The sequence below is a fragment of the Mauremys reevesii genome, linkage group 2 (assembly GCF_016161935.1).
Source record: "Mauremys reevesii isolate NIE-2019 linkage group 2, ASM1616193v1, whole genome shotgun sequence".
Classification (NCBI taxonomy): Eukaryota; Metazoa; Chordata; order Testudines; family Geoemydidae; genus Mauremys; species Mauremys reevesii.
The window spans coordinates 258920714-258939248 of NC_052624.1; the positions used below are offsets into that span (position 1 = coordinate 258920714).

Genomic DNA, 18535 nt, shown 5'->3' on the forward strand with positions numbered 1-18535 from the left:
GAAATAAGGAAACAAATCAACAGAGCCAGATGTGTACCCAGAAGCCTCCTGCTGCAAGACAAGCCCAAGAAAGAAACCAACAGAACGCCACTGGCCATCACCTACAGTCCTCAGCTAAAACCTCTCCAACGCATCATCAGTAATTTACAACCCATCCTGGACAACGATCCCTCGCACAGGCCTTGGGAGGCAGGCCAGTCCTCACCTACAGACAATCTGCCAACCTTAAGCATATTCTCACCAGCAACCACACACTAACCAGTAACTCTAACTCAAGAACCAATCCATGCAACAAACCTCGATGCCAACTCTGCCCACATATTTACACCAGTGACACCATCACAGGACCTAACCAGATCAGCCACAACATCACCAGTTCATTCACTTGCACGTCCACCAATGTAATATATGCCATCATGTGCCAGGAATGCCCCTCTACTATGTACATCGGCCAAACTGGAAAATCCATACTTAAGAGGATAAATGGACACAAGTCAGATATTAGGAATGGCAATATACAAAAAACTGTAGGAGAACACTTCAGCCTCCCTGGACACACAATAGCAGATTTAAGGGTAGCCATTCTGCAGCAAAAAATACTTCAGGACCAGACTCCAAAGAAAAACTGCTGAGCTTCAGTTCATTTGCAAATTTGACACCATCAGCTCAGGATTACACTAAGTCTGTGAATGGCTAGCCAACTACAAAAGCAGTTTCTCCTCCCTAGGTGTTCACACTGCTAGAAGAGGGCCTCATCCTCCCTGATTGAACTAACCTCATTATCTCCAGACTGATTCTTGCCTGCATATTTATACCTGCCTCTGGAAATTTCCACCACATACATCTGACAAAGTGGGTATTCACCCACAAAAGCTTATGCTCCAATACTTCTGTTAGTCCATAAGGTGCCACGGGGCTCTATTGTCACTATTAACCCTTTAGTTATCAGACACTGCAAAATCAATCTTTTATGTGACCAATGCCAATCAAGTTAAAGGCTGAAATCCTCACTCTCTCTGCAGCCACTTTATGTCATATACAGGCCCTGGGTGGTATAAAGGGACCCTAAAAGGCCTGGATCCAGCTTTCGGAAGATTCCTCTGGTGTAGAAACTGCAGAAGATAGCTATAAGGTTGCCCACTGTGGACCTCTTCACAAACCCTCACACAGGGGTCATGTTGGGGGTGGGGCTGCTGGGCATAGTACTGCAGAGAGTCTGGGCAGTGCTGCAACCGATAGCTAGGTAAAGATGGGCTGCTGTAAATCAGATGGGGCCCCATAAGTGCCTATTTTACACTTGGGACTACAGAGCTGCCCAGGATTGGGAGGTTCAATAGTGGCTTAATGACACCATAGCCCTCCCCTCATCATCTTGCACTGTCAGTTCTGTGCTGCATGTCCTTGAGGTTCAACACAAAATCACTACCAAACAGTCATACTAATTTGCATAAGTGCTAAATTTGGCCCATTATTTTGAGAATAACATATCTATATTATGTCAGCATTTATAATGGATTAAAAATAAATCACTAATATTTTCAAAAAGATGTTATTTTTACAAATATTGTGACCCATATATGTACGAATACATGAACTACAGATCAAAATGCATGACAGAAAATACTGATTGTCAAAATTTTAACCAGCAGTAGCAGTTTACAGTGCATATATATATGCATTTATTTTAAGTGCACTGTATATATTTTCAACATATAAGTAATTACAAAATCCATCCAAAGAGATAAATAGTGCAGAAGCAATTACAAGTATGTAAGAAACAGTTAAAAATGAGACATCCTACTTACCAAATTCCTTGGGAACAGCAATAGAGTAAACACAGTTGTGTCCAACACTGTAGTTTTTGGGGTAATTTGGCGATAATACCGTGCCTTCAGAGCCTGTCGACCGGCTCCCACATGGTGCTAGAAAGTACAAATGTATAGTATTGAATTATGTAACATTCAAAGGGTGATCTACTTAAATGTGTCTAACACTGATTTAATTTGTTGTATGCTGTTATAGTGTACTGCAGTAAATTATCTTAATGTTTACACTAGTTTTAATTTGTGTATTATGGGCCCACACCTGGGAGGATGAGTGCTTTCAACTCCCTTATATGTCAGTTGTATTGAGAGCTCTCTGCTGTTTGAATCATTATGTTTCTATATCATTTATCAACAGTCTTAAGATAGCGCTATGCAGCGTGCTATTATTCATTCCACTGAATGCTATTATTCATTTCTCAGATATTTGACAATCTCTTAAAGGGGAAGTTTATGCAGTTCTTACATCAGTGAGCATTTATTCCAATAATCCCACAATGCAAAACAAAGTATAGAACAATTCAAATTATTTATCAAGGAGTAAAGTTGAGACTTGACTTGATATTGACTGCAATGGAGCTACACTGATTCACATTAGTTGAGAGGCTGGTCCCTTGTTTCCAAATATATCTTACTAATAACATTAATATTTAAACACATTAACAACAAGCTAATCAACTTATATTTGCAGTATCAATGTAGATTTCTAAAACTGGCAATACAAGTTTTCATTTAATATACGTAATTCATATTTGTCAAGTCAGAGATAAATTATCGAAATGCTGTGTAAACAGAGTTTCAGAAGCAATTATATAAAACAATAAAATCCACTATGAAGTAATGTCCTATGTATATTTCAAGCAGTTTACCTAGGGCCTGCTTCTCATATATGTAGAAAATAAAACCCACTTTAAACTAGTCTAATGGGATTGTACACTTAACAAACCATTGCATCTTTTCTTTAAAAGAAACTTCTAATGACTCTGCAAAATACTGATTATGTGCCTTTTTAAGGTAGAGTTTACCAAATATTGAAAATACTAATGCTATTTATTTTTGTGGTAGGTTGTCAAAGCATAGTAATCTCTTTTTTATTTAAGAACAACAAATCCTTACTTCCATGACCCTCTTTTCAAAGTGTCTAATTCTTTTTCTACCATAAAATTAAATATGAGGTGCAGAACAAAATTCATCATTCAAAATAAATGCGTATGAATGTATTATTCCCACTTCCATTCCTAGAAAGTTATTAGTTTAGCTCCCACTAGTTTATTTTAAATTATTATAAGCTTAGCTCTCACACAATTTTAAGGATGAGAATTCATCTCATAATAGTGAACTCTGTAATAATCCATGCCTCCATGAGCTATACTGTGGGGTTTTTTTTTAGTAAATTGACCCTAACTTGGATACCCTTGAAGCTGATTCAGAATCTGAGGTACAGTAGTTGCAGAACATGGCAGCCAAAGGGCATGGCTACACTTGCAGATGTAGAGCACTATGCGTTAAACCCGCCTTCATAAAGTGCAGTAGGGAAAGCGCTGCAATCTGTCCATGCTGACAGCTTCAAGCGCACTGGCGTGGCCACATTTGCGCCACTTGCAGCGGCATTGGGAACGGTGCATTATGGGCAGCTATCCCAGCATGCAAGTCACTGCAACGTGTTTTTCAAATGAGGGGGGGGAGTGTGACAGGGAGTGTGTTGAGTGTAGGTGTGGGGAGAGAGAGTGGGTTTTGGGGGGGCTGAGAGTGTGTCAGCATGCTGTCTTGTAAGTTCAGACCCCCTTTCCCTCCTCCCCTGCCTCTCTCTCACTCACTCAAAGCACACAGTAAATGGAGTTTTACACAGTAAACGGAGCTTTGAAAGGGCATTTCTGCATTCCTGCAGCCGATTTCACAACAATGACAAGAGTGGCCACTTTACTTAAGGGGATTATGGGATGCTTTTGGAGGCTTATCACAGTTCAGTAATGCAACACCTCATGCACTCTGGTGTCGTGGCACTCCAGTGGGGGCGCAGCAAACATTATTCCATTCGCTGAGGTGGAGTACCAGCAGCGCTGTAGCTGCAGAGTCAAAGCACTCTACATGCCTGCTTCTTTAACATAGCACTAGCCTCGTTACTGCAGTTTACTCATAGATTAATAAACTTTAAGGCCAGAGGGACCATTGTGATAATCTAATCTGACTTTCTGCACATGGCAGACCACAAAACCTCACTCACCCACTCCTGTAATAGACCCATAATGTCCGGCTGAATTAGTGAAGTCCTCCACTTGTGATTTAAAGACTTCAAATTCAGAAAATCCACCATTTACTCCCATTTAAACCGGCAAGTAACCCAGGCCCCATGCTTTAGAGCAGTGGTTCTTAACCAGGGGTACACATACCCTTGGGGGTACGCAGAGGTCTTCCACGGGGTACATCAACTCATATAGATATTTGCCTAGTTTTACAACAGCATACATACAAATCACTAGCAAAGTCAGTACAAACTAAAATTTCATACAAACTCTGACTTGTTTATACTGATCTATATAGTATACACTGAAAAGTAAGTACAATATTTTCTAATTATATGGTAAAAATGAGAAAGTAGGCAATTTTTCAGTAATAGTGTGCTGTGACACTTCTGTATTTTTATGTCTGATTTTGTAATCAAGTAGTTTTTAAGTGAGGTGAAACTTGGGGGTACACAAGACAAATCAGACTCCTGATAGGGGTACAGTACTCTGGAAAGGTTGAGAGCCACTGCTTTAGATTAAGACAAACCCCACACTCCCCATGGGGTCTCTGCCCATCTGACCTGAGGGAAAATTTCTTCCCAACCCCAAATATGATGATCAGTTACCCCCTGAGCATGTCAGCAAGACTGATCAGTCAGACCCCTGGGAAAAAATTCACTGTAGCAACTCAGAGCCCTCCTCATCTAGCGTCCCATCTCCAGCCATTGAGGATATTTGCAACTAGCAGACACAGATGGGCAGGGGCGGCTCCAGTCACCAGCACGCCAAGCGCATGCGTGTGGAGGCAAGCCACGGGGCACACTCTGCCGGTTGCCGCGAGGGCGACAGGCAGGTTGCCTCCGGCGGCATGCGTGCGGAGAGTCCGCTGTTCCTGCAGCTTCGCCGGACCTCCCACAGGCAAGCCGCCGAAGGCAGCCTGCCTGCTGTGCTTGGGGCAGCAAAATACCTAGAGCCACCCCTGCAGATGGGCCACATACAAGTGCAGGCAATCTCATCATATCATCCCCTCCATAAATTTATCAAGCTCAATCTTGAAAACTGTTTTTTGCTCCCACTGCTCCCCTTGGAAGACTGTTCCACAACACCACTCTTCTGATGGTTAGAAACCTTTGTCTAATTTCAAGCCTAAACTTGTTGATAGCCAGTTCTGTTATTACAGATATTCGAATAAAGAAGCTGTTTGTCTACAGAACTGTCCCTAATAGGTAACAAAGTATAATATTTCTCCTTCAAATAACCTTTCTTTTAAAATATGAATTATTTCAAGGATTTTAAAGAAAAATTTACTGCAAGTATGTCATGTATCTTTTGAATTCATTATACAGTAATTTGCATCTCATAAATTAGTGATATTAGTATCTAGTCAAGTAACCTAATGGGGAATTGAGAGTTGTATATCCTTGGACAGATGACTAGAGAGCAGTACAAAAATATATTTTGAGCATGCACGGGTGTAATCAGCAAGGCTAAAGCACAATTGGAGCTGAAGCTAGCAGGGATGTGAAGGGTTACAAGAAGGGTTTCTACAGGTATGTTAGCAACAAGAAGAAGGTCAGGGAAACTGTGAGGCCCTTACTGAATGGAGGAGGCAACCTAGTGACAGATGTGGAAAAAGCTGAAGTACTCAATGCTTTTTTTGCCTCGGTCTTCACAGAGAAGGTCAGCTCCCACAGTACTGCACTGGGCAACACAGTATGGGGAGGAGGTGAGCAGCCCTCAGTGGTGAAAGAACAGGTTAAGGACTTTTTAGAAAAGCTGGACATGCACAAGTCCATGGGTCCAGATCTAATGCATCCGAGGGTGCTGACGGAGTTGGCTGATGTGACTGCAGAGCATCCACCTTGCACTTCTTCTCTGCCTGCGGCTTTTCTATCATGCTCTACCTCATTAGTGGGCAACCTGTGGCCCATCAAGGTAATCTGATTGCGAATATTTTGCTGATGTTGACCGTCCACAGGCACGGGCCCCTGCAGCTCCCAGTGGCCGCAGTTCACTGTTCCTGGTCAATGGGATTTGTGGGAAGCGGCAGGCTGCAGGGACGTGCTAACCGCCACTTCTGCAGCTCACATTGGCTGGGAATGGTGAACCACAGCCACTGGGAGCTGCGGGCGGTCATGCATGTGGACTGTCAATGTAAACAAACTGTCTCGCAGCCCGCCAGTGGATTACCCTGATGGACCGCATGCCCACCACTGCTCTACATTATGTCCGTAACTTACCTTAGGAGATGTGAAGAACAAATATACAGGCACAAAACAGAGTAGAGTTCTTCCTAAGAACTGATAATTTTTTTTACTTGCGTTTTTGTTTTTCCTCTTGAAACTGATACTTTTTAGTTCCTAGTATTGCCTGGAGATTACCTACTTTCTAATACCTTTAGCAAGAGATCTAATATTATTTCACTCTAATTACAGAATTTAAGCACCATATTGCACCATCCACTTTTAAGCAGCATTTCCCACTGGATGGTGTAAGACGGCTTTATATCAAGCAGACATATTTGATTAAACAACTGCAAGTATAATAAATTAATAATTAATAACAACAATAATAGTAATTAATAAAAAAGTAATACTTCATAAACACTCTAAGAAGAAAGACCAGATGATTCAGGAGAATCCTAAAGCGGTAATGATTTGTTCACTAATAGGTCACTGGTTAAACCCAATCTAGTGTAGAAAAGTAATTGATATCTGAGGGCTCTTTAGATACCGACTTTATATGATTAAACTGAAGAGATACGTTTCTTGATAACATTATACTTTTGTAAGACACTTAAATGCTACAGTTAAACAATAGAGAGAGAAGATAGGTAATCTTGTTTTTGTTTTTTCCATGACACTTTGGTGTCCTGTATGTACTTTATTCATATTATGCCTGTGTCAGTGTATTGTTTACCTATGTTATTTATCTGTATAGCCAGAATAATATTTCCATTTGCCAAGATCACCTCATTTATTCTGTCAAAGACAGTGAAATAATGATTGGACAGCTACTTGAGTGATGTCAAATTAAATTAAAACTGTATGATCAAAATTAATGTATTCTTGTAAATATGTCAGGACTATAAATAAATTTGAAGATAATACATTAATATTCTCCTTGTGTCCCACAGGCACCTTAAAAATCACAATGTTTTTAATTCAATCCAAGTCTACTAAATGGGTTTCTTTGTTGCTGCCCTCTTCACTACCTGATGCAGCTGTCACCTAAACCGAAAACAACTTGTTGAATTACTATGTAATTTAAATCAATTTATCTGCTTTAGTCTTCCATGCTTATGATTTAATTTTAATATCATAATATTCTGTTTTAAAATGTATTGCTTTCTTAAGAGCATATCTGATGACAGTACAGAGTAGCAAAAACAATTTTGATGGAAAGGTTTCTTCCATATGACTCCGTATGGTCTAGGTCAGTGATTCTCAAACTTTTGTACTGGTGATCTCTTTCACATAGCAAGCCTCTGAGAGTGACCCCCCTTATAAAATTAAAAAAGTTGCTAGCATTCTCACCTGTTTGGTCTCTTGAATTTTATCTCTTGTGTGATACACACGGGTGGCTACGCTTACCAGTGTTATGGGGTTTAGTAACCACCAATGAAGTGTTAACACGGCATGGTCTTTGTCTGAAAGTGTATAAAAAGCTTGTGAAACTTGTGTGCAGTAGAGTCTTCTGTATCTACTACAGAGCTCTCCTTTCTTCTGCAGAATAAAGCATTTTTTCCTTATCCCTGTCAGGCTGTTATTGGCTCTCAGCTAGACAGACCCAATATTTCGGTAACACGACCCTCCATGTATTAACCTCACAACCCCCCGAGGGATCCCGACCCCCAGTTTGAGAACTCCTGTTTTGGGTAATAAATGTTATACTTAGCAATATATTAAAGAAAATGTAGGCCTCAGATTTAGACAAAAGTTGAGATATATAAATTAATAAAAATGATTTTTCTTTGTTATTTGTAGATGTTGCAGATGTCCTAATTTTAAGGGGTTTGATTTTTTTTAAACTATCAAAAAAGAACAAGTATGGTGACATTTATACTCATGTAAGAAATGAAAAATTTATCATGCAAAGGAAAACTCAACATATGAAAAAGATAAAATAATCACATTTTCTCCTTCTAATTCCCATTATTACCAAATTACCTATACATTAGCTACTGGAAGATAACTTGGAGATGAATATTGCTGTATAATGGCTTAAAGAAAAGTGTGAGGATGGTAAGCACATCTCAAACAGTTAGGAAGTAAGAAATATAAAGTAATCAATCTTCCTTATAAAAACTTGTTAATTATCAATATGTAGGGCTGTCAAACAATTTAAAAAATTAATTGCAATTGTGAGTTTAAAAATAGTTGTGATTAATCACAGTTTTAATTGCACTGTTAAACACTAATAGACTACCATTCATTTAACTATTTTGGATGTTTTCTACATTTTCAAATATATTGATTTTAATTACAACACACCCTTACTTCTGCAGTGCTGCTGGGACTCCTGGTGCCTGGCTCTCCGGCCACTCCTAGCTCAGCAGGGGCTTCATTTCAGATTTTGGTTTTGTGTGAGAGAGTGTGTGTGTTGCAGGGAAAGTGTGTGGACATGTGCATGTTGGAGAGATGTGTGTGAGAGAGACGGGGGAAGAGTGTGTGTGTGTGTGTGTGTGTGTGTGTGTGCACGCACGCGCAGGGGGAAAACTGTCTATTTATGCAGAGTACTCAGAAGCCTGAATGCTTTTTCAGCCAGCAGCAGCTGCTGCTGGCAGCACTCATTCCTAAACCACCACCACCACCAGCAGCAGCAGCAGACAGGCTCCCTCAGGGGAAGGGGGACACCCCAACATCAGCCCTTCCGTTCCCCATGCCCCTGCTCTGCACAGCAGACAGGAGGCAGGCTCCTGGTCCCAAGCAGCTTGACCAGGGCGGCTCCATGGGCGGGAGAGGAGGCAGGAGCAGCAGTGGAGCAGGGTGGTGAGAGGAGGGGCACCCCTGACCCAGAGGCACACAGCGGTGCCCACCCTGAGCACAGCACCCTGGATGGTGGACATCCCACCCCACCCCTAAGGCCGGCACTGTCCAGTGGGGAGAGGATGGTGCAAGCCGCTGCCCAGTCCTGTCTCCAGAGGTATGCAATTAACACTAGTTAAAAAAACACACATTAATTTATTTTGAGTTAATCACATGTGTTAACTGTGATTAACTGACAGCCCTATCAGTATGTGATTTTTTTAATTTAATTTTTTCAATTTTCCGCAAGATCAAATGATAGAAATCAAGCATTCCAAATTTGAAAAGGCTTAAAAAGCCCAATCACCTGAACATAATCACATTAGTGATCATAGTGCATTTTCCTCATTACAATCTATTCTCTATTTAATGACCCCTGGGAAGGAATGACTGTCTTTTGTTCTGGAGTGATATTTAAAATGTGCCTCTACCACAATCCAGTCTACATCATTGAAGGCCAGAAAGTAAAACAAAACAAAAAAACCCAACCAACTAAACAAAACACTTGTGTTTCCATGCTGAGCTGTACTGTAACGGGTCACACTTTCATTCTTATTAGATAAATCTGGGAATTTTGCCCAGGCTGTTTAGGGCATTGCTTTTAGCTGCATGTCACAGAAGACAGTTTTGAACAGCTGAGCCACACTCTTATTAGACAAGAGAACAAAAGTAGAGAGATGGGAAAGAGAAGAAATAAGAAATAAGGCAGGGAAGGAAAAAGGATGCATTGGGAGGAGGGTGGGAGAGACGAAGTCTCACATCCCAGGTGGTGTTTGGGATTTAGCCGGAGACAATGGAGGAGGCAGTGTCATTTGGCTCCCTTTCTCTGGCTTACTCTCACCAGGACATCTCTCAGGACAGGATAAAGAAGGTCCATGATCCCAGGAGACAAAGTGGGGGTGGCAGCCGTGATGGTGAAGTTCCTCCTTTCCCTTCTTTCAGTCAACCAGTGTTGTGGTCACCACCTTTCCCCCCAGAGATGTGTAGGCCTTACCTGCATTCCACATGGGGGTGCACATGTGCACCAAGCACCTGAGTCTGGAGACTTTTAGTAAGCAGTGTCTGTTGGTCCACACATACACAGTTGTTGTCTTCTTGCTCCAAACTGAGGGTATAAAGGCTGATGTGGACCAACACCTCTCCAGTTCCTTCTCTAACCACAAATACAAATATAATCCATAGCGGAGGGATGGAGGGGATGAAAACTCTTATGCAACCTTATACACACATTTCCTATAATCACTCACAACAAAACAGAAAGGTATCTAAAAGCAAGAAACTATTCTGAGATGCTGACTTGTCCTACCAACTTCTCAATTGTGTTGTCTGCAAAGTGCCAGCTCCCTACTAATGAAGCTAATATTTTCAGCCTAATGTACATTCTCTTTGTGAAAGAAAGAAAGAAAGAAAGAAAGAAAGAAAGAAAGAAAGAAAGAAAGAAAGAAAGAGGCTTCATGCTGAAAACCTGTCAGCAAATAACACCTTTGTTTGATATCCTTCCATGTTACCCACCTCCTTCATGCCCAGTGTAAATGGCTTCCAACTAACAGTTACATGCTCTGGCATTCTGTATTTCTCTGGAAGCCAGTGAGTCTTCACTGTATCAAAGTCCAGCCTTTCCATATTATCTCAGGATAATCCCTGCTAGCGATGATAGAATATGCTATGCAAAAAGCTGCTGAACATCTGAGGGGGCAGATTATATATAAAACTACATGAAAACCCTGGCCATATAACCTTCCTGAGCTATCAATACTGTAATGAATGTGTTTTAGGAGCAAACAATATTATAGTTCCATAGAGTTAAGGCCAGAAGAGACCACCAGATTATCTAATCTAACCTCATTGTCACAGAGCAGTCCCCTGTGAGCCTCTCTCACTTTAGGTACAAACTATATTCACTCCAGGACATCTTCATCGCCACCGTACTTTATTATAGTGTTCTAGCAGCACTATTTACATATTTACAAGCCTCAGTCAGTTTCCCCTCTTACTTCTGGGGAGAAAGGGAGCAGTACTAATGTAACGCCGACAGACCCTGACCATCGATGGGCGGGGTCAGAACGGGAACATCTGGAATTTAGTGCATGAGCCTCTACAGCATGAGCTAAAAGCCAACTGGCTGTTAGCTAAGGCTGTAGAGCAGACTTATTTAACTCTCTCTCAAAGTGGTCTCGGTACCACTAGATGGGACAGAACACCACACCCAGAAGGTATGTGGGTTACATACTTCCCCTATGTGAGGAAGTGCATCCCAAGTTTAAGAGACTTCCCAGTTGAAATCCTGGACAAACCCCCGCTTGTAACGCTGACAGAACCCAGTCGTCGATGGGCAGGAGTGAACTGGGGATCTCTGGAGCTTAGTGCATGAGACTCTGCAGCATAAGCTAAAAGCCAGCTGGCTATTAGCTAAGGCTCGAGAGCAGACTCATTTTATCTCTCTCTCTAAGTGGTCTCAGTGCCACTAGATGGGACAGAGCACCACACCAAGGAGGTTACACTAGCAGCAACCAACTAGCAGCAGCAACCAACTCTGCTTTCCTCCAGGCTCTCCACCTCCTATCCAGGGCTTCCTTCCTCTCTATTTGTCTGTTCCCAGCTGATGGGGTTGCTTCTGATGAGAAACTTGATTCATTAATATTAGTAACATGATTTCAGATACTATAAATGAAAATTTCCATGTTTTACTGTTTTTCCAACATTTTGTTCCAAAACTAAACAAAACAAAACAAAATAAATAAATAAAAAACCTATTTTCCTCCTGGCATGTGAAGATTGTGTGTGCCTGTTTCTTCAGTCCTAAAACAGTTAATAGGAATTACCCTTATTAGCCTGATTTAGATCTCGTGTAAATCAGAAATAACTCCATTGAAATCAGTGAAGTTAAACTCATGTAAAACGCTGTGAGATCAAAATCAGGTCCTGTAACTCCACAGGATGACCCCTTATATATTGATGGGTGCAAAATTTAGAATAAAAAGTTTGGCTGGTGGCAGATTTGGCCATCAAAAGCTATTGATTTACTGCCATGGAAGGATGGGTTTTACTTTGCCCCAGTGCGGGAATTCTGAAGAAACAAACCATTGGTCCTGTAATTTCTGTGTGGCCCCTGTTAGGACCCTGGCTCAAAGGTCTGAGGGGTAAATAAATGTTGAAAAGTTTTACATATCAAAGATACGAGCATCTAGATGTAACAAGAATGGAAATGAGAAGCTCCGTTTCCTGTAATTAGTTATTATTAGGATAAACTTTGTTTAGTTTTATCTGGTATTTTTCCCCCCCATACACATGACTATTGGTGAAATATGTGTATTTTCTGTTAAGTTAGTTGGAGGGGATATTTAACACCTACAGGGTGTAAAAAGAGATTAAAAAAACCTTAATTTGATTAGCTTTAAAAACATGTTCCATTAATATCAGAATCACAAGAGAGAGCCAAGGATTTGTCTGTCTTTCCAGAAAATAGATAACTAAAGTGAATGGCTCTGGTTGTCCAGGTAAAGAATCTCTTTAAAATAACACATTATATTTTTATATTGCCCATTTATTTTTCTTAGTCACTTGCACTGACACCAGTGAGCACATCAAAAACAAAAGCGCTGGGGCCACAAGCAAAGTTAAAATCCATTGAGGTCTTCTATCCATTCAATAGTTATGAATTCCACTAATTTATACATATTGATTACTCATTTATGCCGCTTGTTTCATGGCAGATTATTGTGTAAAATGTTCAGACATACAGCTTTGCAGTTGTCACAATGTGTCATATATCTGCCATATAACAGTGACTCACAACAACCAGTATTCATTGTTGTCAGTAATACCAATGGTAAATGGAAGAAACAGATCACACTGCTTGCTGCAACAAGCTCATGTGCATCTCTCTCTTCACTCCCCAGCTATCAACCAAATAGAAAGAAAAAAAAAACACAATCACCCTGTTGGTGCAAGGTCACCTGCCTGCGGATAAACGGTTCATTTGCCCTTCCTGGGCTACGACTTTCTTCCCTGGACTTCAGTAGGAGTATTCCTCTCTCTCTCTCTGGGTTTAATCAATAGACTTTTTCTTCACAAATTCAATGGCTCTTTACCCTGATGCTGCAGGTTTTAAAGGAGGAACTTCTTCGCTTCCCCATCTTGATGGAGGCCTTCAGCCTGAGTTCCCTAAATGAAGACCACACCGTGTGGCCTCTATCTCACACCGCACTATACTGACTCAGGTCTCTTTCTTTCTTCCTTATCCCTGCTGTCTTTCTAAGTCCTGTCTCCTCTCAGGCTTGTCCATCAACCCCTTTTCTGGGCTCACTGTTTCCCTAACTTTCTTAGCAGAGAACCCTTCTTCAGGTTAAGGTGAAACCTGAGCTGTCCCCTTCTGAGGCAGTAGCAATGGTTTCTGTAGTCCAGGCCTAGTCACATTAAGCCACTTGGCCTCCTGATCTCTCTAGCACTATATCTCCCACCATTCCATTGTCATGAAGGGTCAAGTTCCAATAACACCTGATATAGCAGCATGTGCTCTTGAAGGACCTAGTGTGCTCTAATATAGAAAATAAAATGTCATGTTTAAGAGCTTTAACCTGTCATCCACATGGGTCAGGAAGGATTTTTTTTTCCACAATGCAAAACTGAATAGATATAATCTGTTTTTTTACCCCCTTCTTCTGACAAATCAGGGATTGGCCACAGCTGATACAGATAATCCATTCTAGTTGTCTGACTGGTGAGTCTTACTCCCATGTTTGGGGTCCTACTGATTGCCACATTTGGGGTTGGGAAGGAATTTTATTCAAGGTCAGATTAGCAGAAAGCCTGTGGTGTGTTGGGCGGGGGAGATGAGGTTGCTTTCCTCTGCAATGTGGAATGTGGTTTGCCTGATGGGATCATCTGGGTTTATCTCACTTCCCTTCTATTGCAGATATCCTCAGGCACTGGTGGCACCTTGGTCTCTCCTGTTCTTTGCCTGTGGCACACAGTTTAGTTTCCTGAGGATTGAAATGTTTTGGTTAATTGAAATCTTCAGGCTTCATATAGGGGTAACTGGGTGAAATATGTTACCCAGGAGCTGACTCAGTATGCTGTCACTCAAATCCCCATCAATATAGGTTACTTTGGACTTAAATGGAGGATCAATTAACAAATAGGGCCACTGCTGAAGGCATTTGCTCCAGGAAAATAGTTGGAAGAAGAAATTGTGAGTATACAAAATGTTGTTTACTTCCAATACATTGGAGGAACCATTCACTTACACATCACCTTCTGCATGTGAAAACACATTTCGTGGCACGTTGCCACACTCCGTAAGCATTTAGTTGATCATTGATCAAATTCAGTAGCAAAATCTAAACTAGATTAGCACTAAATTATGCAATCACTTTTCCCAAGATTTCTTAGCAAATTAGAGTACTTCATTTCCCTGAGACATTCACCAGAGTGCCTGTTTTTTTATAATTAATTGCAACCATTGTGGATATTTATCTCTCTTCCTTGTGTTGTGGAAGTACAGGATTTAGGATGTTTAGTTCTGTTCCTATAAAATAGCCCACTAGAGTTCTTTAAATATATATGTTTTATAAATGTTTAAAATAGAGGCCCCAAAGACTTTTTAAAATTGATTTACTTATTCATGCAGCACAAAATAAAACAGCCATGATCCTAAATTTATTCTCAAAGCTTAAAACATATATTTTTAAAAGCCAGTCTCCTTTTTCACAATCACAATTTCCATACCTACATAGTTGAGGGTAGTTTCAAATCAGCAATTGTCGTTTGTGGTGTTTAGATGTCCGATTGTCAGGCATAATAAGGTAGACAACAGAATGGCATATAATGTACTCATAAATAATTGGGTTTAAAAAATAAATATGAGTCAAGTTGAAATCAGGCTGAAAAATCAAGCCCTCACTGGTTATCACAATCAGAAATGTCATTTTCATGGAGAGGTGGAGAAGGGAGCAAGAGGTTCAAAGGGTAGCCCCATTAAGTTTGCTAGCACTAGGTTGAAACAGCGGGAACCAGGTTATTGCACCTGTGGATGTAATCTGTCTAACCCTTTTAGAAATATGATAGTTATAGGGTTGGAAAAAGGCGATTTATTATCCACTGAAGGGTAGAAAGCTGAAATAGCTGCTAAATATACTTTAACAGAACTCTCAGACTTTGATGTTTTAGGTGCAACAGATTGGGCAAAACTTGGTTAATGGAAGCTTTCACTGAAGACACACATTTTTGGTGAGACCAGGTAGAAAACCTTTTTTTATTTGACCAGGTAAGTAAGCCTAGTTAAAGGCTTTCTGCTATTCAGAAGCACTTCCTGAACAACTTTTGGGGAAGCCCTTTTCAGTGATGTTAGCCATGAAGCATGCATGCTGTCAAGTGGAATGCTTGCAGGCTGGGGTTGAGCAGACATGGTCCTGAAAAATCACGTCTGGATCCAATGAAAGAGTCAGAGGAAGTCTCAATGACAATGCTAGTAGGGTTGAGAACCAATGTTACTGAGGCCAAGTTGGTACTAATATGAGGAATGCATGGTTCTGGTTGGTCTTGAACAAGACTCTGGGCAGTAAGAGTATTGGAGGAAAGGCATACAGCAGGGAGTTCGTCCATGATAGCAGGAAAGCAACCATCAATGAACCCAGACTACGACATCCCTGGGACCAGAACTTATGGCATTTTCTGTTGGCCTTCGTTGTTAACAGGTCCATGTGGGGAGTCCCCCACAACTGGAAGATAGACTTGGCCATATCAAGATGTAGTGTCCATTAGGAAAAAAAGACCTGCACAGGTGATCTGCCAATGTGTTTTGCTCTGCTGGAATGTAAGCACCTTTGAGGTGAATAGACTTGATTATGCAGAACTCTCATACAGAATAGCCCCATGGAACAGTTATGAGACAGTGCCTCTCCCTCTCTGTTTACATACAACGTAGTTGCTGTGTTGTTTGTTAGCACTAACGGATTTTTTCCCCACAATATGTGGCTGAACAGCCTAGGCAGACAGCATGTAGATCCCCAATGTTTATATGAGTCCCAGATTCTGCGAAGACCTCAAATCTTGAGTTTGCAGGGTACCCATGTGTGCCACACAACCTATGGACTTTCGTGACCAACATAAGAGTTGGTTGCAGGGAAACAAAGTGAACTCCTGTTCAAACTTTCTGAGAGAGAACAAAATTATCTTTGATACATGAACCACTCTGTCTAGATGATGCTGACTGGGAGAACACACTAGTCATGCTAGTCATCCCTGAAGCCTCCTGAGGCATAGTCTAGCATGCTGTGCTATGTAGGTACATGCTACTCTGTGCCCCTGGAGACTGAGACAAATGTCCACTGTGGTACCAGGATGTGCTTTTAGACCAGGCCCTGGAGCACTTGGAACATTGTCAAATTTATCAAAGCCAGGGCATTTCTGCCTCAGTAAAATGCTCTGATAAATTCTATTCTTTGCACAGGTTTCAGAATTGATTAATCCAGACTGAGTAATAGCCACAGTTCATTGAAGGTCAACTGGATCAAAGTCACACTGGACAATACTTTAGACTTGGCTTGCTCTCACTAGCCAGTTTTCTAGGTAAGGGAACACATGGATTCCCAACCTCTTAAGATACACAGCTACCACTGCCATGCACTTTGTGAAAATGCAAGAGGCTTCTGACAGGCCAAACGGAAGTACTGTGAATTGGTAGTGGATTCCACTCACTATGAAACTGAGAAACTTCTGGTGGTCTGGGCGGATCACTATACAAAGGTAAGCATCTTTTAAGCTGAGGGCAGCATATCAGCCCTCTTGTTCCGGAGAAGGAATAATGGAAACTAGGGTAGCCATGCAGGACTTTATCTTCTTCACATATTTGTTTAACTCTTAGATCGAAAATAGGACTGAGACTGCTTTTTCCTTTAACAATAAGAAAAATAGCAGGAATAAACACCTTTTCCCCAGAGGAGCTTCCTCTATGGCCCCTGCTGAAAGGAGGGATTGGACCTCCTGAGAATGGTCTCATGAGAGTGGTCCTTGAAGAGGCAGAAGGAAGGGTAATGGGAAGGATGAGGATAGAAACAAATTGCAGGGAATAGCTCAGATACATCCTGCCTAGGACCCACTGATCTGATGTGATGTGAGTCCAAGCATGGAGGAAGTGAGATAGATCAGGGATTCTCAACCTTTTTCTTGCTGAGGCATCCCTCAATATGCTAGAAAAACACCAGGGCCTGGCAGGAGGGAGTGAGTGTGGGGCTCCGGGATGGCAAAGGGGACCTTTCAGCATAGGTATAGTTTTACTTCTATTTTGGGGGGCTGGTGGGGCTTCAGCAAGGGCTAGCAGGTCTTGAACCAGCTCTGCACAGCAACAAAGAATCCTGTGGCACCTTATAGACTAACAGACGTTTTGCAGCATGAGCTTTCGTGGGTGAATACCCACTTCTTCGGATGCAAGTGGTCTATAAGGTGCCACAGGATTCTTTGTTGCTTTTACAGATCCAGACTAACATGGCTACCCCTCTGATACTCTGCACAGCAGGGTCCAGGGAGGGAGCTCCACCAACACCCCCTGATTCACTCATCCCTCGGTGAGAACCACTCAGATAGATGATTGGCAAGGATATGGGTAGGTACAGATAGGCATGTAGGAACTGGTATATTGCCCTAGACAAAACTGTCAAAATACACGGTTAGACTGGGCTGCTGGTTGAGGGGAACCTGCTTTCAGTGGAGTTGGGGAGTTGGTCACCTACTATACTTTCTGGCCCATTTTCTCGGAAGGTCTTGAGGCAGAAGTATAAAGCTCTGATACCCATGAACCTGTAGGAGCTGGAACTGCACTACAGTGTTGCCCTGGAATCTTTTAGGCTATGTAGCCTATCTTCTGTATTTTCCAAACAGAGAGAGGGACCTTCAAAGGGCAGATCTTGCATGGTCTGCTGTACTTAAGAGGGAGACCAGAAGACTTCAACCATGAACATCTCATAAATATGGTAAACACCGTGGATCAAGCTGCTGAGTCTGCCACATCCAAACTGTCCTTGCCACCAGCTTGCCTTCCTCTACCAGACTGAACTTCTGCCTGGAGTCCTCCAGTAGCCTGTCTTTAAACTTCATGATGTTTTCCCACGAAGTGAAGCCATAGCAACTTTGAAGAGATTGTTGATTGGCAATTCTAAGTTGCAGTCCTCCTGCTTAATAAAGCTTATGACCAAGTAAGTCCAGTGTCTTTGATTCCTTACTCTTTGGTGAAGACATGTGTGGTCACTGACTTTCCCTTTCATTAGCTACTCCAAGGAGGGTGACCATAGAGGTGTTTGAAACCCTTAGAAGGGGCATTATATGTCCTCTCTGACCTTTTCACTGTAGAGGAAGGAAAGAAGGGGTCTTCCAGAGTATTTTGATCAGCTCCAGAATTGCTTAGTTAAAACAGGAGTGCCAATTTGGAGGGCCCTACTGAAGATAACATGTCCACTAGCTCATG

The 18535-nt window shown here is 41.7% G+C and overlaps 1 protein-coding gene across 2 annotated transcripts in view; it reads right to left on the reverse strand.

The window, feature by feature from the left end:
- Window positions 1-18535, reverse strand: part of CSMD3 (CUB and Sushi multiple domains 3) — a 1158685-nt gene that overhangs the window by 264041 nt on the left and 876109 nt on the right. For both annotated transcript variants that reach the window (XM_039525141.1, XM_039525140.1), the window contains one exon: window positions 1806-1922. In XM_039525141.1, the coding sequence (XP_039381075.1) occupies window positions 1806-1922 (117 nt within the window). The remainder of the gene's footprint in view (window positions 1-1805; window positions 1923-18535) is intronic.